Source organism: Mus caroli, unplaced genomic scaffold (assembly GCF_978045245.1).
Source record: "Mus caroli unplaced genomic scaffold, Mus_caroli_1 scaffold_15, whole genome shotgun sequence".
Classification (NCBI taxonomy): domain Eukaryota; kingdom Metazoa; phylum Chordata; class Mammalia; order Rodentia; family Muridae; genus Mus; species Mus caroli.
The window spans coordinates 74,009,778-74,033,847 of NW_028227270.1; the positions used below are offsets into that span (position 1 = coordinate 74,009,778).

The 24,070-nt window shown below is 39.4% G+C and overlaps 1 protein-coding gene across 2 annotated transcripts; it reads left to right on the top strand.

The window, feature by feature from the left end:
• The first annotated feature begins 1,824 nt into the window (after positions 1 to 1,824).
• On the top strand, positions 1,825 to 23,663 carry Dek (DEK proto-oncogene). 2 transcript variants are annotated; one of them, XM_021180048.3, is made up of 11 exons: positions 1,825 to 1,945; positions 2,239 to 2,404; positions 5,914 to 6,015; positions 6,255 to 6,364; positions 7,729 to 7,823; positions 8,523 to 8,643; positions 9,609 to 9,797; positions 19,745 to 19,883; positions 20,198 to 20,346; positions 21,938 to 22,006; positions 22,341 to 23,663. In XM_021180048.3, the coding sequence occupies exons 2-11, from the start codon at positions 2,248 to 2,250 to the stop codon at positions 22,350 to 22,352; spliced, it is 1,143 nt and encodes a 380-aa protein (XP_021035707.1). In that variant the 5' UTR covers positions 1,825 to 1,945; positions 2,239 to 2,247; the 3' UTR covers positions 22,353 to 23,663. The 2 variants fall into 2 exon arrangements, with proteins under 2 accessions (XP_021035707.1, XP_085687243.1); XM_085831117.1 differs by lacking the exons at positions 21,938 to 22,006; positions 22,341 to 23,663 and adding an exon at positions 20,485 to 21,918.
• The last annotated feature ends 407 nt before the right edge of the window (positions 23,664 to 24,070 follow it).

A 24,070-nucleotide genomic window follows, 5' to 3' on the forward strand; every position in this document is an offset into this window, starting at 1 on the left:
TCCCTTATTTCCCACGTCCAGTAATGTAGATAATCCTTTTGGTTTTGTTTTGGCTTTTCGAGACAGGGTTTCTCTGTGTAGCCCTGGCTGTCCTGGAACTCACTCTGTAGACCAGGCTGGCCCAAAATTCAGAAATCCACCTGCTTCTGCCTCCCAAGTGCTGGGATTAAAGGTGTGAGCCACCACTGCCCAGTTTAGATAATCCTTTAGAGCATACCTTGTCTCTCTCTGCTCTCATTCCTTTAATCACTGACCTTTTAAAAGAAAAGCCCCCCTGCTGGTACTCCAGATCCCCCTGTGACTGCTGTATCACTACCATACAATCTATGTATTTTTGCTTAGTGTCGCAACTACAGTCTCGTCTTCAAGATGGCAGGCCTGTTGTGATGGACAGAGGACTCGGTGCTTAGAAAGGAACAGATGAGAATGGTATCAAAAACAGTGATGGCCTGGAGGGAGGGGAAATACTTGACCAGAGATAAGTGATGGGTAGGACCGAGTTCATTGATGATAACAGGAAGGAGCAACCCTGGTAGTGGAAGAGTAAATCCTAGTGTGAATGACAGCCATGTGCAGGAACATGAGGGAAGGCATGTGTGACTGACAGGCCAACTGTGTCAGGGAGCCATCAGACAGAGGGTCAGCAGCCAGATGAAGCAGCATCTTACACGTTGTGATATGGAAATTTGGAGGTTATTCCAAGTTATGATGGGGCCATCTGAAGTTTATAAGCAGAAGATCAAACTAAATAAAATAGCTTTGGCTGAGGTGTGATTAGTGGGAAAAGGCAGTGAGAGCAGCCCTTGGAAGGGCTCTGTTGCAACCCAAACTAAAAAACAAAGAAAGGTGAGCAGAATCAGTAGAATGGGAGATGGCTTAAGATCTGAAAGCAAAAATAGCAGGACTTTGAGTATGTTTAGAAAAGGGGCACAGAAAAAAATAAAGTTTAACTTTTGTCCTGCAACTCGGAGACTATTATGGCAAATGAAACCAATCATATTTCCACCAGGTTGACTGGATCAAAAAAAAAAAAAAGGGGGGGGGATTATTTGGGCAGCTAGTGTTCTCAGGGTAGGGAAACAATGAAGACAATCACATAGGAGAACACGTAAGGAAATGTTTTTAAAGTGTGGACTCTAAAAGGTATCAGGGGGCTTGCCTAGAATTCTTGACAGGAGAGTATGGCTGGACAAATGCCGTATCTGCATTATAGGGGAGACCAAGGGGGCTAGAGAAGGAAGACAGTGAATTTGTCAAACATTCACCGGTTTGAAACCTATTTATGTCGCTGGTGGTGTGAGCACTTAACGTGGAGGGTCCCTGTCACGGTGCAGCGTACCGGCGACAGGAAGCCTCGCAAGTAGGTCTCATTTGGAAGCCTTCATCTCGAACGACCCCTCGGAAACAAACGCGGTGGCTCCGAATCAACCCCGTCCGCGGGGTGATCGCCGCGTGAAGTCGAATCGAGAAAGACTTCGGCGGATCCCTCAACTTCGTCACCTCCAGCAGCTCCCCGGCTCCGCGGCCCAGGACGGCCGGTCATTTTTCTCCCGGGATCGGGAGACTGGAAGCTCGCAGGCCCCCTAGCGTCCAACCGTTCAGCGCGGAGGTCCCGGCTCGCGCCCGCCCGCCACCCTGTGCACCCACCCAGCCACCCGCCGGACGCGGCGACCCGGGTCCTCCCGCGGATCGCAGACCCCCGAGACCCCGCCCGGGCAGCCCGCGAGAGACGCCGCCGCCCCGCCTCCCGCCCGCCCTCCCGCGCGCGCCAACTCCCAGCGCCGTGCGCTGATTGGCCGGCGCCTTCCCGCTCTGCTTCCCGAACCGCCATTTTGAAAATCTTGTTGATTCTGAGGAGCGGGGAGAGAGAGAGCGAGCGCGCGGCGCGAGGACCTCGGCCCCGCGCGACTTCTACACAGCGGCGGCCTTCTCGTGCGCACCCGCGGTGAGGACGGCGGCGGGGAGGCGGCGGGGCAGCGGGGAGGGGACGCGACCAGAAGCACGGAGGCCCGTCGCGGGGGAGGGGACTCGCAAGGCTCGGCTCGCCTCGGCCACACTGGCCGGGCCCGAGCCGGCCCGGGGCGGCGCAGGCCGGGCGGGAGCGCGCGCGGGTGGCTGGGAGGGCGGTGCGGTTTCCCGCCTCGGGCATCCCCGGGAAGGCGGGCCGAGTGACAGACCCGGGGAAGGCGACTTGGAGGGGAGCTGACGCTGGGCGGTCGGCACGCTCCCCGCCCGCAGGCCCCCAGCATGTCGGCGGCGGCGGCCCCCGCTGCGGAGGGAGAGGACGCCCCCGCGCCGCCCTCATCCGAGAAGGAACCCGAGATGCCCGGTCCCAGGGAGGAGAGTGAGGAGGAGGAAGAGGAGGAGGACGACGACGATGAAGAGGACGAGGAGGAAGAAAAAGGTGGGCAGGGATACGCATCCCTCACGGGTGGATTTTTTTTCACATCAAAAGTTTCCCCCTCCCTCCTTTTGGGAAGCAGTTATCTTGCTTTTTAACGCTTAGAGGCATCAAGTCGGAGTGGTGGATTTCACGCGAATGCTAACAATCAGTGGCAGAGAATCTGGATTTTTTTTTTTTTTTTTTGAGTATTTGCCAAGGTTTCGGTGCAAGTGTAGCAAGAGCTTTTACCCGATGGGCCTTCAGAACACTCGTTGTTCGTTTAGGGAGTTTGTAAGCCTGAGACCCGCCTTTTGAAGTTACCCTGAGGTTCCGTAACGAAACAACACTGCAAGGCATTGTTGCAAATCCTGGAAATGTTTTCATTTCCATATTCTCCGCTGTGTGTAGCTGGTGATTCCCTCCCCCCCCCAGTAAGGGTTCTTGTGGGAGTGCTTTTCTTTGCCGTGAAAGTTGTTGCTGTTGGAGAAAGTAGTTTAAAAACGAGAAAACTGAACTGAAAGTTAGAACGGGAGCCCGCAGCTCTCTCGGTTTTGGGGACTGATTCTGACCCAAGGAGGGTGGTAAGAAGCCTCATTTGAGTAGAGGCAGAGCAGTGTGAAGAAGTATTGTGTCAGTCAGAGTGCATGCTGTTGACCCTCTACAGCAGTCTTCCCGACAGGCTCAGCTATTGGAAAATCCAAGGCACAGCTTCACAATCTAGCTTAATGGTGCAGATGGCCACAGCTCAGCCAGACTTGGGAGCAGGCCTAAAGGTTAAAGTGCTCTCCCCAAACTGTCATTTCTTTCTTTTTTTTTTTATAAATACCATCTAGGTTAAGAGGACAAGGCACACTTATTATTTGAAGTGGTATGTGCCCTAAGACCTTATGGGATCGTGTCATTTAAGTACAGCCTTGGCTTTAATTATAAATCTTTAATAAGAATTGTTTAAATTGCTTTTAGATTATTTATAATTGGTGTGTTCTACAAAGTCAATGATATGTTTGTAGAGCATGGTATGGTGCTAGTGTGTGCTAAGGCATCCCTCCTCCCTGAGTGAGGTACCAGCCATAGTATAGTATAGTTTAGTATAGTGTAGTATAGAACAGTTTATTTGGGGCAGGGGAGGAGAGAGAGAGCAGCCAGGAACACGTGGAGAGAGAGGGGGGAAGGGGAGAAAGTGAAGGGGGGCAGAGAGTTAAGAGAGTACAAATAGACCCTTTTATAGCAAGCCAGGCCTACCTGGCTGTTGCTAGGTAACTGTTGGGTGGAGCCTAGAAAGAATGCTAACAATAATGACTGAAAGTTGATTGCACTATCAGTATAACTAAGACTTTAACACTTTTACAGGGGTTTTGTGTATGTGTGTGTTTTTCTTCCTAGTGGGGCAAAGTTGTGATACTAGAGTTCTAGAGGTGGTGAGTTTTCTTGGGCAGAAAGAAAGTGGCCCAAACAGTAGTGTCTGGGGAGGCAGTCATTGAGTGCTTTAGAAGATCCTGGATTTCGTTCTAGCTGAATAAGTTGGTTGTGTTTTTAAAAGTGATGTTTGTAGGTTTAGTCCTTCACGGTTTTAGATCTGGTTCCTTCTTACTCAGTTTTCTCTTTAGGGACATTCGGGGTAACTGGAACTGCAAGTTTCTATTCTACTTGTCCCAGAATAGTTACCTTCAGTATGATGACAGAGAGGTGTGGGGTCAGTGAAATTACTGGTCTGTGAAGTGAGGCGAGAATTGGAAGTGAGTTAGTTGGGGGGAGATGAGAGGCCGAGCTGTGACTTCGCCTTTCCTCTATAGTGTTTGGCTGCTGCTGCTGCTGTTCTGTAGAAAACCAAGCCTGCATGCTTGGCAGTGATGCTGAGGTCTTTTGGATGTGTTGTTTGGGTTCCTGTAGAACATAGAGGAGCTGTCAAGGTTACAGTGGGGTGTGCAGTCATTTGAAAGCTCTGCTCCAGGTTGGACTTCTGAGAACTTACTAATTTGTAGATCTGATCCAGAGCAAGTGAATGACTTAGTACTAAGAGGCAGTTGGGTGACTATAGGAGCTGTTCGACTCAGTGCTGTCTTTCTCCATTTATTCTTCACAAATCTTTATATCCCCCAAACCTGACCTACCTTGGAAAGCCTACGCTAAGGTTTGATTCTTTTAACTCCCCAAATAATAATCCCCCTTCAACTCACAAAAATTTTGTTTTTAAGCTTTCTTTTTATTTTCTGTATATGAGTGTTTTGCTTGTATGTATGTGTGTACACCAACATGGCCCGGTATCCTTGGGAGGCCAGAAGGTGCCTGGAGTCAGAGAGGGTTGTGAGCTGCCATGTGCTCAGTGGCTAAATACTGGTCCTCTGAAAGAGCAGTAAGTGTCCTTAACCACCGAGCCATGTCTCCAGTCCCTCACAAAGCATTCTGTGTCTTGTGTGTGGCTAGGAGTGGTACGTGTGGAGGTCAGAAGAGATCTTGGAGTCATTTCTTTTCCACCATATTCATTCTGGGCTTAGACCCCAGGGTATTGGACTTAGATCACTAGACTGGACAGCAAGCACCTTACATGCTCAGCAGTCTAGCCAGCCAGTCTCACACATTTTATATCTATTATCTTTTTCTCTTCAAAACTGAGTATTGAATCTAGGGACTTGAACATTTCAGACATTTATCATTGAGCTATATCCTTATCCCTTATATGTATCTTTCTTAAAGATATTTATCACCTTTTACACTATGTATGGTTTTTATTTTCCTAGTTGAATTTTCAAAACAATGTTTAATATCCTTTTGAGTATCTGGTACAATTTGGACACAGTAGGTATTCATTTGAATGAATGAGAGGACCTCCACAAAATAAATTTTATATTTGACTAGATTTCAACCAAGAAGTAAGTGGTTATTTAAATATAACAATGTTTTAAGCTTTATATACCACATATTTTCCTGGGGTTTTCTTAGAAGACTGGACTAAAGGGTACTTAACTTTCTCAGACTGACTTACGGACAAAAAATGAACATTGTTATCAAACTACAAAGTAATGTTTAGCCAGCTATCTTAAAACAGGTACCAAAATACAGTAGAAACATGCTCCAGTGTTTATAGCCCAGTAGGATGACTGCTTAGTTTAAACAACTTATTACATGTTTGTATGAACATTTAGAATCTTTCAGAGACCCAGGACAAAATAAAATGAGTTTGAAATACTAATTATCATATTATAGTTTATATACATATAGATTAATTCTTTAATGTATGAGAAAGAAATAAGATAAATGAGAAACTAGATGATTTTTTTTCACAAGTCAAATGACTAAATCTTAATAGTGATAATTGTAATTGGGTGGAAATTTCTGATATTTTAGATTAGGTGTTCCACAAACGAGTAAAATGTTACTCTTAAAAAAATAAAAGCTTCCATGGTGTTTCCTTCACTTCTCAAAACTAGCTCAAGAGGAAGTAAAGTGCTGAGTTCAGGAGATCTTTCTAACCTGCTTATAAAGTTGGCATTATTTTAGCTTTTTGATATGTAAGAATTATTCATTTCTAGAAAAGAGTCTTATCGTGGAAGGCAAGAGAGAGAAGAAGAAAGTAGAGAGACTGACGATGCAAGTGTCTTCCTTACAGAGAGAGCCATTTACAGTCACACAAGGTGAGTGCATATTGCTTTTATGGGAAAAATGCTCAATTAGGCAAAAGTGACTAGCCAACAAATACTTGATACTAGCAGTGTACTTAGTGTTTAGGAAGTAGGATATGTTTTTGGCATATTTTAATTTTCCCTGTTAGCACAAAGTTATCCAAATTATGTGGTGGGGGTAATTTTCATTAAATTAACTTTGTAGATGTTATTAAGGCCTGGGTATTTAATTGTGATATTTTGCTTTTCAGGAAAGGGTCAGAAACTTTGTGAAATTGAAAGGATACATTTCTTTCTGAGTAAGAAAAAACCAGATGAACTTAGAAATCTACACAAACTGCTTTACAACAGGCCTGGCACAGTAAGACATTTGATAAACATCTCTACAATGTTTTTTGATCCTTAATATATTAAGATGCTTCACCTTAGAGCTGTAATTTTCATTCTGTAAGACTTTAATGATTAGCTAGTTCAATTTCTATACTATACCAGTGAGTAAATTTGAGACGCACATTTGTTAAGGCCATGGGGTACATGGTAAGGACATACCATGGTAAACATAGCTGGTAATGCCTATGGCTCTTTTGTTTTTCCTCCTAACTGGGGCTAGAGGAATAGTTCAGAGATAGATTGTTCTGCAATACCCAAGGCCCTGAGCTGAGTCTCCAACAGCACTACCACCAAAACAAAAAAGGAAATGAAATTTGCTCCAAACTGAAAAATCTAAATTATATGTATACAGTCTGTAGTGACTTTTGGTTTGGTTTGGTTTAGTTTGGTTTGGTTTGGTTTGGTTTGGTTTGGTTTTTTTGAGACAGGGTTTCTCTGTATAACCCTGGCTGTCCTGGAACTCACTTTGTAGACCAGGCTGGCCTCAAACTCAGAAATCCACCTGCCTCTGCCTCCCAAGTGCTGGGATTAAAGGTGTGCGCCACCACACCCGGCTCTGTAGTGACTTTTAATGATATCAGAATTAATTTGTTTTTCAATGTTCTGGCATTGTTCCTTGTAATTATATCTTATTTTAACCAAATACCCATAAAAGAAAGTGGCAAAGTTTTGCCAAATTATAGTTATTATATCCTACTACATGTAACTGTATTTGAAATGAAAGGGGTTGTTCATTTCTGTGGGTGTTTTGCACACATGTATATCTGTCTGTTCATTGTGTGCCTGTGACAGTATTGGACCCCTGTATTGACTGGTGTTACAGATGTGCTGAGTCAGCCACCATGTAGGTGTTGGAAGAACAGCCAGCCATCTTGCCAGGCCATATACTTAGATTTGAAAAAAAATTTGCTTTGGGTTGTATGTATGTAAAAAAGGTAGAGGATGTCTGAAGCATGGTCTAGTTTATTTTCACTCACACTAACCTCAGTCTACACAACAATCTAATTTACACTTGTTTCAGAACTAGTAAACGGTACTCACTTTTTAGAATACTTACTTTACTTTTCAAAAAATAGTCATTGACTAGTAACTTTCTACATCTACCTTAAGAACAATTATGGTAAATATTCCTAGGTGGAAATACACTCAGATTTAGACTGTTCAAAAAATTCAGTTTGTAGGATTTTCGTAATATCAACATGTTAGTAGTAAATACACTTTTGTTGAATAAATCAATATTTTAACTTGGAAGATGGATCTGAAAATGAAGACTTTGTCTTTGACTTTTTGTCTTATACATTACTGGATAGTAGCATTAACAATCATCATTTTCAGGTGTCCTCGTTGAAGAAGAACGTGGGTCAGTTCAGTGGCTTTCCATTCGAAAAAGGCAGTACCCAATATAAAAAGAAGGAAGAAATGTTGAAAAAGTAAGTTACGTTTGTAAATACTGTGTTTGATTAATGTGCTCTAAGCTTACATTTATTAAGATGAGTACCTGCTCATTTTCTCATAGATTGCTAACTAATTTAGGTGTCAGCATTTGACAGGTTTTTCTTGGCATTAACTTGGGGGTTGTTTTTTCTGTTCTAGTAAATATTGACTGTTAAAATTATTGAAAGCCTTTAAATCTTCATTTCCTAGAAGATACAAGTACTCACTCAGAGTTCAGACTTGATAAGGTCTGAAGGAAATAGTAAAATATATTTCCGTTTCCTGCAATTATTAATGTTTTAAACTTGCTTTGAAAGTAACCCGATGAGAAATTTTCCATATGTGCTAGCAAGGTGACAGACTCTTAGAACTTTTTATTAAATGCCATAGATAAGAATTTAAATAATAAAAATGAAATATTGTAATGCTGAATCACTAACCCAAACAATTTTCAAGCCCATGAATGTAGTAGTAGAAACTTATGTAATTTTCTAGTACGTTTATTTAGACTGTTGGCAAATATTCTTCATTTTCTAATGGTTGTAGACTGGTCGGGTTGAATGAAGCTACAGAACAATACTTGTAACCGCTATACAAGCAAAGCAAATCAGTTTTGGTGGCTCTTGTCTCTCTAGCATGAGGAATACTTACAGTTCCTGTGTAGTCACCTTGTTTTCCCTTGCTTCCTATTTCAGGTTTCGAAACGCCATGTTAAAGAGCATCTGTGAAGTTCTTGATTTAGAGAGGTCAGGTGTGAACAGTGAACTAGTGAAGAGGATCTTGACTTTCTTAATGCATCCAAAGCCTTCCGGCAAAGTAAGGGCCACTCTTTACCTTCTCAACGAGCTGGTTATTAACAGCCTTTCCTTTCTTTCTCTCTCCAATGAAAACATAAAATATGTCTTCCATTGACAGAACTGCAATATTTTTATAATATAAATCAAATAGCATACCTAAATGTCACATAAGATAAGATACAAGTGGGTTTCTGTCGGGAAAGGCCTTGGGATAAGGGAAATAGGTTGAAGAAATAGTTAATGTAGAGCTGTTACCTAGTTTTTAAAATTTAGAATTTTGCAAATACCCCTAAGAAAGCATTTAAAAGAAATTCATAGACTGATCAAATCATTTTCCTCATACAATTAGACATTCATATAGTTTAACTGAGGGTAGAATATAGCAAGTTACTTATTTCAAAATTAACATACTCAACATTTATTGCATACAAAATGGCAGAGATCATTGAAAAATTGGCATTATTGAGAGAGGTGGTACAGTTCATTTTAAAAATTTGTATAAATAATTGCTGGTTAAGCTTTATTTTCTCTGTGTGTGGGTCCTCCCACTCCTTTGATCATGGACCTTTAAATTTAAAGCAAGGAGCACCTTGTAATGGCATCTTCAGGTTTTTTTGTTTTGTTTTGTTTTTTGTTTTTGGGTTTTTTGAGACAGGGTTTCTCTGTATAGCCTTGGCTGGCATCTTTAGTTCTTAAAAAGTGGGATAAATTAAATTTGATTTCAGATATTTTCTTGGTCAAATGTAACCATAGCTGACCTCATTACAATGAGTTCCAGTCCTGTGCAGACGGTCTTGCCAGGCCTTCACGGTACAGCCGGGAGCACTGGAGATGCAGCCTGACACATTTAAAGGTGGCTTCTGCAAGCCTGTAGATACTGTCCAACAGAGTTGAGTTGAACAATAGTTATCAAAAGGAGTTGATTTGATTGACTTAGAAATACCCTGATTGATGTTGCTGTCAATGAATTTTTATATACTGCAGCCATTACCAAAATCCAAAAAATCTTCCAGCAAAGGTAGTAAAAAGGAACGGAACAGTTCTGGAACGACGAGGAAGTCAAAGCAAACTAAATGCCCTGAAATTCTGTCAGATGAGTCTAGTAGTGATGAGGATGAAAAGAAAAACAAGGAAGAGTCTTCGGAAGACGAAGAGAAAGAAAGTGAAGAGGAGGTAAAGTGTTTTAAGCTGTTGTTTTCAATCAGAAGATATTTTGCTTTATAAGCAAGTAAATAGTTTGGTTGTTTTTTTAATTGTGAAAATATATAAATAATTGAGTAGGCTTATATCTTCCCATTAAACATTTAACAGTTTAAGAACAGTTGAGTTTGTAATCTGAATTTGAAGTGGGCCTTGAGCTGGCTCTTACCGTATAGGGTGGGGAATGGGAAAGGGAAAGGAAGCAGCAGAGGATCCGATTGCACATGTGTCTGTGCACCGCATGCATTTCTGGTGCCTACAGAGACCGGAAGGGGCATCAGGGTCCCCTGAACTGGAGTTATCTATGATTGAGTCCCACCCACCATGTGGGTGCTAAGAATTGAATTTGGATCCTTTGGATGAACAGCCAGTGCTCTTAACCACTGAGCCATCTCCAGCCTATGGGAGCACATTCTTAAGGGTTTGTTGTTGTTTTTCTTAGTATATTAATATTTTATAATTGACTTGGTGCACAAAGTAAAATGTTAAAAAGGTTGTCATTTTCTCCCCAACCTTTTGGGATTTAATGAATGCAATAGCATTTGAAGTTTATGTCATTTAGAAATAGAACATTTTTTATTTGTAAAATGCTTCCAGAGTGCATACTAGGTGGGAGGAAAACTGTCATTTAAGGAATTTAGCTTTTGCTCTATTTTCAGTCAAGGTCTGGGAAGGGAGGTACAGGAGGTGAATTTCTGTTCTTGATGGTGATTTATGTGTTTTGTTGATTTTGTTTTCTTCAGAGATTAGACTTAATTTATAAATGTGTATAGAGGTATCTAGGCTTATTTAATCCTGGATTGACATTGTAGTCTTACTTCCTTGTTGTGGGAAGCAACCACATAATTGTGATATCCAAAATAGTCTCTAAACAATAATAGATGTCCCTTGTATAGTTAGAGAGGATGCTTTTCATCTCCTGAACACCACAGAATTGGAAGGATTATGGTAAACTAGGAAACTGGGAGGATGGCTCAGTGGTTTATGGGCTTATACTGCTCTTTCAGAAGACCAGAATTCATTCCTGGTCCCCAAGTTGAACTGTCTGTAATTCCAGCTCTAGAGCTTATAATACCCACTTCTGGTTTCTGCAGGGAATTACACATTTTTACAGACAAATATGCATACCTATAATTAAAAATAGAACCTTTTCTTTAAAAGACATGGTAAACTTGTATATGAATATGTTAGTGTATATATGTTTGATCTGAGATATGTCTGCCTGCAGAGGCCATTAGAAGAAGAATTGAGTAATATGGTTATGAGCTATCATTTGGGTGCAGGTAATTGAAGCCAGATCCCTCGGAAGAACAGCTCAGCCATCTTTCTAACTCCTAATGTCAGATTTTTAAAGGTGTCTGTCAAACTAAGTATGAGTTTTTATAATGTGAGAACTTTTTTTAAAACATACCTTGTAGGTACTTCATACATTTTTATTCATATGTGCGTGTGTGTGCACGTGCGTGCGTGCGTGCGTGCGCGCGCGCGTGTGTGTGTGTGTGTGTGTGTGTGTGTGTGTGTGTGTTGAATATGAGTGCAATGCCTTCTAAGGCCAAAAGAGAGAGTCTTATCCTCTGGAGCTAGAGTTATGGGTGGTTTTGAGCTATCTGGCATGAGTTCTGGGAATTAAACTGGGTCTTCTAAAAGAATGGCAAGTGCTTTTAACCACTAAGGTGTCTCTCCACTTTACTAAATTTTTAATGTATTGGTATAGAGGGAAGACAAGTAATCTGAACACCTGAGAGGAAAACATTTGTTTATATTTATATAAATAATTGTGACAGATTGTGCCAGAGAGCAACCCTCAAGCGACTGCTGTCATCCCCACCCCCAGCCCCTTTCACTACTAGCCTGGCTCTCACTATAGACCATACTACACACTAGCCTTGAATTTACTATACCTTGCCTCCATCCACCTGATTTGAGACAGGCCTCTCATTGGAACCCAGGCCATACCAACTAGTTAGGTTGGCTGGCCAGCAAGCCCTGGGGGTTTTAAATTCTTTATCTCCTAGGACTGAGTCTGTAGGCATTGCATCACTGTGCCTGTTTTTATGTGAGTTAAATTTGAGCCAATGCTTACGTGGTATGAGATGTCTCATTAGCCCCTATGATTTTAAACTATTTTCTTTGCTCAGCTTTTTCCTCATTTACCATGTGCCTTCTTCATTACTTATTAAACTTTAAAGGCAAATCATGAAAAATTAAATTATAAAAGTTGTTATAGAGGGTTTTTTCCCCATGAAACAAAGCATGAGATATGGAAACTGGGCTCAAGTGCCTGTTCTCCCTGTTTTTTTACTCTGTGTGTGTGTGTGTGTGTATCAATATATGACTAAATTATTTAATCTCTACTCAGTCTCCTGTTAGGAAATTGGAAGCAACCTCATGGAGTCATATTAAATGAATTTAGAGTCCCTAGCAACATATATTCTGCATTAGTTGATATTACTATTAGAGCCCTTAGCCAGGTATGGTGGCACAATGCCTTTAATCCCAGCATTCATGAGACAGGTCACCCTGGTCTACAGAATGAGTTCCAAGACAGCCAGAACTACACAGAGAAACCCCGTCTTAAAGCCCCACATACAACAAAATCTTTAAGAAGGTATTTTATTCCAAGTACCATTCAAAATTCAGTCTTGTTGTCAAGATAAAGTCTAGGATGATATTTTATGGGCATATATAAACTTTAGTTCATTTACAAAGAGTTTTACTTTCTCTAGTGACATAAAGAGAAACCCAGGCCAAATGGTGGAAATCCATGGAGGACAAAAGAAGACAGTGCTCTGTAGACATTAAGTACATCAAATCAGCCCATATAAAAGCTGTTAGGGGGATTTCCACAACACGGTTTGTCCTGACAGGCTTTATGAGATAAAATTCCAATAGAGTCTATAGATAGGGTTTTCCCCCCTTCTCATCTAGTTTATTATAGCACCTCCACCAGCAACCATTAATAGTCATCACTCCTGAGGAAGGCATGGGTGAGCTTTATTGTCGCCTCTATCCATGATGAAAATTTGGAGAGCCAATCTTGTGAAGGTATTCATAGCTGCCGTGTGTTAGTGGTTGAGGGGCAGGATCTTGTCTGGATGGCCATGTTTCATGACAGTTGTCCCCATCCTCCAGTTCTTGAATTCATTCTGTTCGCTTCTGCACTATATCCTGGGCTTTGGGTGGGAGTTGATAAAGATGTCCCATTTAAGGGTGAGTGCTTACCACTGTCTGTGCTTTGACCACATAGGACTCTGTAATAATTGTTACCCTGTGTTTTTTTTTTAAAAACAAAACAAACAGAAAAACAGAGCTTTTCTGCCCTGGGCTGAGAGCTGCAGTAATCTGGGCATAAACACATGTACTTAGGATGTAGTTTGGCTACATATTCTAGTAGGTAAATATGTTCCTCCTGTGGGCCCAGGCCCTTCTCAGCCATAGCCTCTTCTCGACCAGGTTTTTATGCTACCGGGTATGCATTCCTTCCTATGTTGTGGGCCTCAGATAGCCACAGGCTGGTTCATCTGGAAGAGCCTTGCCACCGTTAGATTAGTTGCATTGATGGCCTGATGACATGATATTGTCATGCACAAGAGTTGTCTAGCAGAGTTAAGAGCAACGATGCGTGCTTCTGCAAGGCTTCAGACCTTCATCTGGCAGGAAACACTACCCAGAGAGAGAAGCAGTTTCCAGTTCAGGTCTGTCTTGATTTCTCTTTGTCCTAACCAAGTTAATCAGGGTAATGGCTTTATATCTAGATATTTTATTCTTGTTACAGACAGGCGTTTGCCATATTGCCCTTGGAAGGGAAACTTACCCAGAGGGCTCTCTATATATGAGGCTGTTCAGATCCCAAGCCAGCACTTCTCTTTGTTTTTTCTCTTATTGTTTCCATTTTATTTTATTTTTTGGCTTTTTTAAAAAATTATTTATTTTATGTGTATGAGTACATTTCTTCAGACACACCAGAAGAGAGCATCGGATCCCATTACAGGTTGCTGGGAATTGAACTCAGGACCTCTGGAAGAGCAGTCCGTACTCTTAACCAAACAGTTTCTCTGCATGTGGCCCTGGCTGTCTTGGAATTTGCTCTGTAGACTAGGATGGCCTGGAATTCAGATTTGCTTGCTTCTGCCTCCCATGTGCTGGAATTAAAGGTGCTTGCCACCACAGCCCAGCAGTGCCTAATTTATACTGGCTTCTGCGCCGAATCTGGGGTGATTGGATTGACTTTGGGGCGGGGGAGCTGTTCCCTTTCCTGCCTTCTTCAGAAAAGGACAAATCAAAAGTAGGATGCTGCTTATTGCCATGTGCAAATCAGAAGCCTACAGTTACAAAGTTTGTTAACTGTCTTCTGTTGAGTGAGTTGTTTGATAGTAGGACTGTGGGCATACATATTTTTCTATTCCTTAATAATGCTTTTGGTTGAGTGGTAGTGTATGCAGTTAATCTCAGGAGGCAGAGGCAGTCAGATCTCCAAGTTTGAGGACAGCCTGGTCTACAGAGATGAGTTCCAGGATAGCCATGACTACACAGAGAAACCCTGTCTTGAGAAACTAATAATAATACTTTTAGAAACTAAGAGACTTTATTATTTGAACAGTAGTAATTAAAAAACTGAATAATCTATTTAAATCTTTTGTCAGAAATCAAAGTTGATAGGTCACCTGATAAAATCCATTTACATCTCATCTTTTTTATGAATTATAACTGGAATTACACATTTCTTTTCTCTTGGCATTTTGGTTTTTCTCTACCAACTTGTTAGAAAAATCCTGTATTTAAGCTAATTTTTATTTTTATTTTTTATTTTGCTCATCTGTTCGTTCATTCAGTACAACCTTTCTGCTGTGAGGACAGAATTCTGGCTCTGTGACAGGCATCTTTTTTGGTGATCCTTCTTCAAGAGCCCTGCTGCCTATAACAGATAGGTAAGCCTTGTTCTCAAAAGATTTTTGGGTTTTTGGCCAAAAGTGTTTGTGCCATTTCTCAATTCTACATGGAAAAACCTCTCCAAATTTTTGAAAATTTATGTTATTAATTTTACATCTTTGGGTTGGAGCGATGGTTGAGCCATTAAGGACATTTGCTGCTCCTCTGGAGGACTGAAGTTCAAATCCTAAATACGTGACTCTTACTCCAGGGAATCCGATGCCCTGTTATGGTCTTCTAGGACGGGGACACACACATACCCCTTTCAAAGTAAGGTATAGTTTGGAAACTAGCTTTTTTGGTTTTTTTTTTTTCCCCTCTGAACTAATTTTTTTCCACATTCATTTTGTAAATGACCCAGTCTCAGGATCTGTTTGGTTAAATAGCAAATATATCTATTGAGACTCTTTCACATTAAGAGGTACACCTTTGTTTATATAGTTTAGGAATTATTGTGATCTTTTTTTAAGTGTTTGTACCTTTCTTGCTGTCCTTGAACTTCTAGCCAACTGCCTTAGCCTCCCTAGTGTCAAGGATTACAGGAATACTCTTGATGGCTTGATACAGTGGTGTTTTTTCTTTTCCTCTTTCTCAGATATACAATCTATACATGTAATTTATATCACAAGATAATGATGTTACAAATCAGGAGGCTTTGCTAAGTTTTACTAATAAAAGACTTTGTGGCTTAGCAAGATGACTAACAAAGTGGCAGAAGATTTTAAATCTCAAATATCATGTAGCAATTAGAAGCACTAGTTCTACGCTCTGTAGTAGAGATTAAAACATTAACGGTCTTTAGCCATATGTTTCCTTGAATATTTTAGAGAGAGGGTTGACCACGTATTTAGAGGAAAAAAGGTGTAATCAAATATATCTAAGGGATAAAGAGCCAATACATATCTGTTACTAGTAATGCTTTCTAGAATAGGAAAATATCTATACTCAGCATATAGCAAATTAGCTGTGATATACTACTTGGTTTGTGACTGTAATTTAGTTTTATAGTTTTAGCCCTAGCTTAAAGGAACACATAGGTAGGTGGTTTTTATTCCTCCAAAAATTAATACAGGACATTTCTCAGTAGCTGTAGAGTGTTGGCTCATTTTTCTACTGCATATCCTCATTTATGATGAGTTAAGGAATTTGTTTTAATCTGTTTTGGTTTGTTTTGAGCTCATGAGATTGTGTGGAAGCAATGTTATGAAAATGCATTTTTCTTTTCCTCTTGAACTTTCTACTACCTCCTAGTTTATAGAATACATGGACCAGGTCCTTCAAAAAAAGGACAGAGATGAATGTAAGAAAAGTGGTCACAGCTGGGCGTGGTGGCGCACGCCTTTAATCCCAGCACTCGGGAGGCAGAGGCAGGCGGATTTCTGAGTTCGAGGCCAGCCTGGTCTACAAAGTGAGCTCCAGGACAGCCAGAGCTATAAAGAGAAACCCTGTCTCGAAAAACCAAAAAAAAAAAAAAAAAAAAAAAGAAAAGTGGTCACTGTACACTATAAACCAAAAAGCTGGCTTGTTTGCTTGCTTGCTTGTTTGCTTGCTTGCTTGCTTGCTTGGGGCCAGCAGAGGTAAGTAAGGGCAATCAGAATCTTCCAGATAGATCAAATCTTGTCATAAGCCTGCAGTGTAGTGTATAGAAACAGACATGGGGACACTGTTTCATAAACAGCATGTATGTGTGTATGTATAGTTGTACTGCCTTTCATATAGTTTAGCCTCAATAATTGTATAGATAATATAGCTACAATGCTTATAATGGACTTTTATGAAATTTTAAACTGTTAAGATCAACAAAATGGGCCATTTTTTTTGTTGTGAGCTTTTTTTTTTTTTTAAATGTAGTACTTTTTTTTTTTTTTTTAAAGATTTATTTATTTATTATATGTAAGTACACTGTAGTTGTCTTCAGACACTCCAGAATGAGGGAGTCAGATCTTGTTGTGATGGTTGTGAGCCACCATGTGGTTGCTGGGATTTGAACTCCTGACCTTCGGAAGAGCAGTCGGGTGCTCTTACCCACTGAGCCATCTCACCAGCCCTGTTGTGAGCTTTTATTTGGTTGGTTGATTTTTGTTGTTGTTTTTTGTTTTGTTTTGTTTTTGTTTTTTGAGACAGGGTTTCTCTGTGTCACAGTCTTGGCTGTCCTGGAACTCGATTTGTAGACTAGGATGGCCTTGAACTTGAAGAGATCTGCCTGCCTCTGCCTCTTTAGTGCTGGGATTAAAGGTATAAATCACCACAACCTTGCAAACAGGTCTGTTCTTATCTTCATTTTTACTGACAGGAAAGAGGACTGGCAATGTAAGTGATCTGATTGAGAATGCAAACTCAGCAACAAAGTTGGCATTTAAAACAAAGTGTGATTGGAAGCTCATGCTTTTATTCCCTGCTGTAGTGTCTTCTGAGAGCTTGTTGGGATTCATGACCTACAGGCCAGGTGTGGGAATGTGAAGTAATCAGTTTCACCAATCAATTGCTAACGTTGTGAGATGTTTAAGGTGTTATGGTTAAGCTGGCCTTAGAGTATTAAGGTTTTCATAAGGATTGAATTAGTAGAAAATTAAAATGGCATGATTAACTTGCTTTCTCGGATGTCCCATTGATTGGCTGGCTGGCTGGTTGGTTGGTTTTACCACCAAATACCAATGACCTATATTTGCCTTAACTTCTGAAACTGTCCTTTCCTTCTCAACACTGAGGTATTCTAAATGCTCATCTTTTCCAGAGTTACCTGGAACTACATCTTTCTTCAGGGTAGGTGAAGTGCTTAACATGTGTAGAGCTAAAGACAAGATCACTGTCTATTTTACTATGCCCCAAATTGTACCACTTAAGTGTGAGTTTGTTGGTTTACTGTTCAGTTTTCAGTATTTCCCAAGTCATCAGGTCTAAATCAGTGTGTCACAGAAAAATTTACAACTGGTTACTGGAAATAAGTGAAACCCAGGATAAACTTATAGGAATGAAGATAGTTTGTGAGCCAAGTCATATCTACCATACATAAAGTGATGAAGTAAGTGTGATGATGCATCATGATCAGCAAAGTGTTACCTTAATAATTTCCATTCTGTATTAGCCACCTTGCTTTTAAAGACTACAGCATCAAATTTAGAAATTAGAATGCATAATGAAAGAGTTTCTTAATCACAAAAGGAAGCACTTGGTAGCAATGGTGGATAACACTGTTTCCTGTGTGGCATAAGACATCATTAAAAGTATTTTCATGGGCTGGAAAGAGATGGCTCAGTGGTTAAGAACACTGACTGCTCTTCCAGAGGTCAGGAGTTCAATTCCCAGCAACCACATGGTAGCTTATAACTGTCTGTAATAGGATCTGATGCCCTCTTCTGGTGTGTGTGAAGACAGCTACAGTGTGTACTCAATATACATAAAATAAATAACTTTTTAAAAAGAAGTATTTTCACACAGTTGTACATTTATCCCATAAACACAGATCAATTCCTTTATTGGGTAAGTGGGGAAAGTAGGACCTGGAGGTAAACTGAGGCTGGGGTTTCAGAGTCAGCAGATTACCTCAAATCAAGACCTTACACTGTGGTTTGTCTTAACACTATACTGCTTGTGTGGTATGATTGCACTGTTAAAAAATCTGTTAATCCACAGTAGGCTTTTATTAAAAGTTGTGGGATGTTAATCCTTTCTAGAAGATGGTTGTTTGTATATGTTTGTCCAGAAGCAAACTTTTCTAAAAATGGCTTCATTTCCTTCCCTACCCTCTTAGGGACACAGATGTTTAAACTTACAAAAACATTAGCTTGTACCAATAAGTAGGTTTAAATACATCTTATATAGCCCTGGAAATGTTTTAATTCCCTGATGTAATAGGATTCACTAGCAGTGAAATGTGTTGTTTGTTGCTCAGTTTTCATAGCATTGTGGGTAGTGTAGCTTAGTTTCTTATACTTACAAGTCCAGATGTTTTAGCTTGAACTGAATATGATAGTGAATATTTTATTCTTTGTCTTAAGTGTATTGCTACAACAGCTGAGCCTTTATTCCCTTTAAAGAGCATACTGCAGCTTAAAACTTAGTTTAAGTTAGTCATGTGAAATGTAATAAATAAGTCATTGGTGCTGGGCTTGGTAAAGCTCCTATACTTGGTTATTCTCTTAAGTACTGTTAGTAGCCAACCAAGCTAGATCTGCTAGTACCTAGCCAACAAAATATTATCAAGTTAATACAAGGCGAGTTTAGGTTTGTGTGCAACAAAAAAGAACCAATTCCACTTGCATATAGTCTGAATCCACCTAGCTTTTGAAAGAAATTGATCTAAAGAACAGATTTGAACACCTTTAAAAAGGTTTAAGTCAGGTTAGGTATAACATACCTCCAAGTGCCCAGCCTTAGCGTTTTGTTTTTTTGTTTTTGTTTTTTGTTATGTTGAATACTTTGGGAATGTTAATTAAATGAATAATTAATACTTCTTAGTTTCAGAGTGCTTAAAGGCTATAAGTTGGATACTGTAACTTGTGCAAATGCCCAGCACTTAGCTTTTGTGATTCATCTGTGGATTGGTATTTAAGAGCACATGTTTTGGATTCAGATCTGTACTTGAATCTTTGTTTGTATTAATGTGATTGTGAACAAAATGCTGTACCCGTTTCCTCACATATTCACAAATTTTTACTGAACAATTGCTGTATACTAAGCACTCTTTTAGAAGTTAGGGTTTATCAGTGATCACAAGGGATAAAACTTTGTCTTCCTGTAGCTTGGATTCTGGTTAGGGAAGACAGTAGGATATAGTAAATAGTATTTATATTTTGAGTTATCTTTCACCCTCAATTAAGTGGAATGATATAGATGGCATATGTGTAGACTTACACTGAAATAGCATTAGGGTACAATTCTTCTCAGCAGTTGATAATTAGTAATGTTTAAGCTGACATAGCCAGGGTTTCTGTGAGAAAATAAGGGGAGGGATAGTAGTGACTCATGCTTTGCTTTGCTTTCCTTTCTAGCAACCACCAAAAAAGACATCTAAAAAAGAAAAAGCAAAACAGAAAGCTACTGCTAAAAGTAAAAAATCTGTAAAGAGTGCTAATGTTAAGAAGGCAGACAGCAGTACCACCAAGAAGAACCAAAAAAGTTCCAAAAAAGGTACTTTAGAAATGCTGACAGCAACTGTCAGCCTGCAGCATCTGCTTGCATGTACATGCTTCAAGTGAATGTATGAGATAATAAACTAACTTCAAAGGACATTGCGGGATAGTAGCATGCTGGTTTTCAAAGCTAAAAAAAATTTCAGTACATGCTTTCTTTGCAATCTTAAGGTCAAAATTATTTAAAACTAAACATGATTTATAGTTGGCCTTATGCTCCTTTTAAAACTTAAAAACTCTTCCATCTTACACCTTGTTATGCCAAAAATGGAAAAAAGGAAAGATAATCACACCTAGTATCCTAACTTTTAGAGTCTGAATCTGAAGACAGTTCTGATGATGAACCCTTAATTAAAAAATTGAAAAAGCCACCTACAGATGAAGAGCTAAAGGAAACGGTGAAGAAATTACTGGCTGATGCTAACTTGGAAGAAGTCACAATGAAGCAGATTTGCAAAGAGGTAACTGGACATGTGTGTGTGTGTGTGTGTGTGTGTGTGTGTGTGTGTGTGTGTTCTCCTTTGGCTTCAAAGGTTTGTTTTTTAACCTGTTCTTTAATTTGAAACTATTAATACATCTTCTTGTGTATTTACTTGCAGACTATTGATTGAACTGTTTCCAGGCTCTCTTGTGGATACAGGAACTGTGGCGATCATAAACTAGTCAAACATCTGTCTTAAACAGTTTTATGAATAGAGTGAATAAAATCACAATGTTATGCTTTATAACACAGACATTTCCCTGGTGTGGAAACTTAGTGACACATTGTTAGCTTTTATTAGCTTAAACATAATTATATTCTATGCTTTTATTTTTAATTGATTAGACATTCATTGAGCCTTACTATATACCAAGCTGTGAGTAGGTAGGTGTTAAGAGATAAAGCAGAGAAGTTGTTACCTGTCTAAATATGTCTGCCATTCAGTGTGGTAGAGGGGTAAATATTCTAGTAGAGCATTGCAAACTGTTAGAACCCTTTGAAGGAGTCTGGCACTTTCCCCTACCTGGGAACGGGGGCAGGCAAGTCTTGACAGGCTGTGGCAAAGCATGTAGAATTATTCACTGAGTTCCAAGATAATAGAACACTGAGACCCTTTAATACAGTATCTCATGCTGTGGTGACCTCCAACTGTGTCATGTTAGTGTATCCTGTGTAAAGATTACCTATGTATTCAAATGCTGATTTTTCTGTGCCCCTCCCCCCCATGTCTGGTTGCAGTCGGGATATGGCATTGTAATGAGCATTCTCAGTATCTGCTTTCTTAATGCTGTGTAAACTTTGCTCCTATTTATTCTCATAATTTGTCAATAAAAGCTGAGCATTGGTAAAAAAAAAAATAAGGCTAGATTTCTGATTCTAGCAAGGGATGGGGGTAGAGAGAGAGAGGAGAAGAGAGGATTCAGCATGAAGTGAGGGACCAGGAGCCACTCTAAAATACACTGGAGCAGAGAGCGCCAGGTCAATCTAACAATGCAAGCATTTCAGAATTTTGGCTGGGAAGTAGCTAAAGGATTAGAATGGCTTACCTGCTCAGTTATCAAGCCATAAAGCTTGTTTAATAAAAATACAGTCTCTGTCTTGATTATTTGGGACTGGTCAGATTAAAGACCCACTTTTAAATTTCTTACAGTACCCAACCATAGTTTTTGTTTTTTAAAGATTTATTTATTAGATAATACACTGTAGCTGTCTTCAGACACACCAGAATAGGGCATCAGATCTCGTTACGGATGGTTGTGAGCCACCATGTGGTTGCTGGGATTTGAACTCAAGACCTTCTGAAGAGTAGTCAGTGCTCTTAACCGCTGAGCCATCTCTCCAGCCCCATAGTATTATTTTTGTTGCTACTTAATAACTAATTTTGCTACTGTAAAGCACTAAGAATGTCAGGTGACTTTATTGCTTTGAATACAGTATCAAGTCTCATTTGCAGATACAAGTCTATGGTGAACCAGAGAACACTTAGAATCTACATGTAACACTCATGGCAAAGTTTATTTTTAATTTAAAGACAGTATTGTAGACTTTTAAATCTGCTTTTATGTTTTTAGGTATATGAAAATTATCCTGCTTATGATTTGACTGAGAGGAAAGATTTCATTAAAACAACCGTAAAAGAGGTAACTATTTCTTCCTTTCCTATTTGATCACTTGGCATAGAAACCAAAAGTTTATCAAATAATACATTTTCTTGAGTATCTGTGAAAACTCACATTTGGCATCCCAGAGTTAATAAATACGGATGAGGAAATATATTAAGTTTGAGCATAGAGTAAGATAGGTTCATAGTACACATGGTAGCTTTGTATCTTTGAGGTACTCACTAGCTTCAAACCAAGTCACTCCAAGGCACAAGGTCTGTTTCATAGTGATACTTTAATATGTTGCAAATAAGGTTTTATGATGTATGCATATTTGGTGTTTGTGGTAAAGCAGTTTTCTTTTTCATTGCAGCTAATTTCTTGAGAAGAGGACAGATAGCTTGTTCTCAGATTTGAAGATCTGATTTTATACCAGCAAAGAGAATGTATTCTTTTTTAAGGCTATTGTTGGTAGAACTTGCTGCTGACTCTTTTGCGTGTTAAGATATATTTGAGCTTGTTTTAAATTGCATTTTCTTGCAGTTTTCAGTTTAAATCTTGCATGGCAGTAATCGTTCCTTGCTTTTTATAGTTGTACATTTTGAGTTTCTTTATTGTAAGGTCACAGATTCCTGAACTATTGTGAATTTTAGTGAACTTAATGTTAGCTTGCTTAAGACATTACTTTTAATCAAAGCAAAAACTATTATAACCAGCATTTATACGTGCAAAGACTATTGCAGTATTTAGTATACAAAATATTTTGAATACGCCTTCTGTCAGTGTGAAAACATAGCGGCAGTCTGTTCATCATAGGGCACAGCTGTTCAGATGACCGAGTCGGAACCTTTTCTGCATGTGTATATATGTCAAGTTGTTGGCATGACAGAAGTGACAGATGTTATTTTTGTATTTTTAAAAACCAATTTGTTGTATATAATTTTTTTTATTTCTTTTGTGCAAATCAATTTTTTAAACTCTTGTGTCTTTAAACTTGTAACTAAATGTCAGTGTTCATCCAGGCAGCAATGACAGAACAGAGCTCAGTGGTGATGGCACTGAAGGACTGTTCAGTTCTGCTTTGCCCTGAAAGTGTCATCAATGTGGTTGTGTTAACTTTAAGTGTCATAGAAATTTTATAATGAGGATAAACACATCACAGCTTCAAAACTGGGAAAGCGTGAGCACACATGGATTTATATATAAGTGAACTGACAGTAGTAAACTGTTGACCATATAAATATATTAGATACAGGAAACCTGGTTACCTTCATAATTATGATTAAAAGCATCAGGTGTAACCAGAGTTGGTGTGGACAACATAGGTATCTCTGAAAGTATTTATCAAAAACCATACATTAAGTTAATATTGAAGTATTACAGAATCAAGGCTGTTTGATTTTTAAAGTGATGAAACATGGACTGCCCCTTAAATTTTGACTATCCTAAAACCTATTTCTGATTTATAATATGCTGCCTGATAAAGTGACACTAGATGTACCAGCGGAGTGTTTAATCTTCCCATCACAGATCAGATTTGAGCATTAACAGGTATTTTCACATACTTGACTTCAATATGCTTAGTGAAATGGAACAAGCAATTAAGTGGGGACTAAAAATGTTGGCCTTTAAGCAATTTGTCATAAATCTTCACAATAAAGAATAAATCAATGTTTTAAGTGTCTTGTATTTAATCTTTGTCTGCTTAAGTGTTATTTCTCTCCTAACCTATCCTATGACAATAACTGACCATTTTGATGCAGAATTAGTTTTGTATGTTGACCACTTTCTATTAAGGAAATAGGGTAGTAAATGCTTATGACCAAGAAGCTTAAAAGGACGGGAAAGGAGGTTGACACGGTGATGCTATGATCATTTATTAAGGGTATTTGCAAAAGTCTTATTAAGTAGTTTTACATAACCAATTACTCATGATATGTAGTTATTAAATCAAAGTATACTTCTGCTCATTAACAAAAGTCTTAGAGATTGGAGAACATAAAGTACCATAGATCCTTTAGAACAAAATATGAAACTACATTTGTCACTCAGTGGGAGAAAATGACTCCTCTGTACTTGAAATCGCATACAAAGCACAAGTGC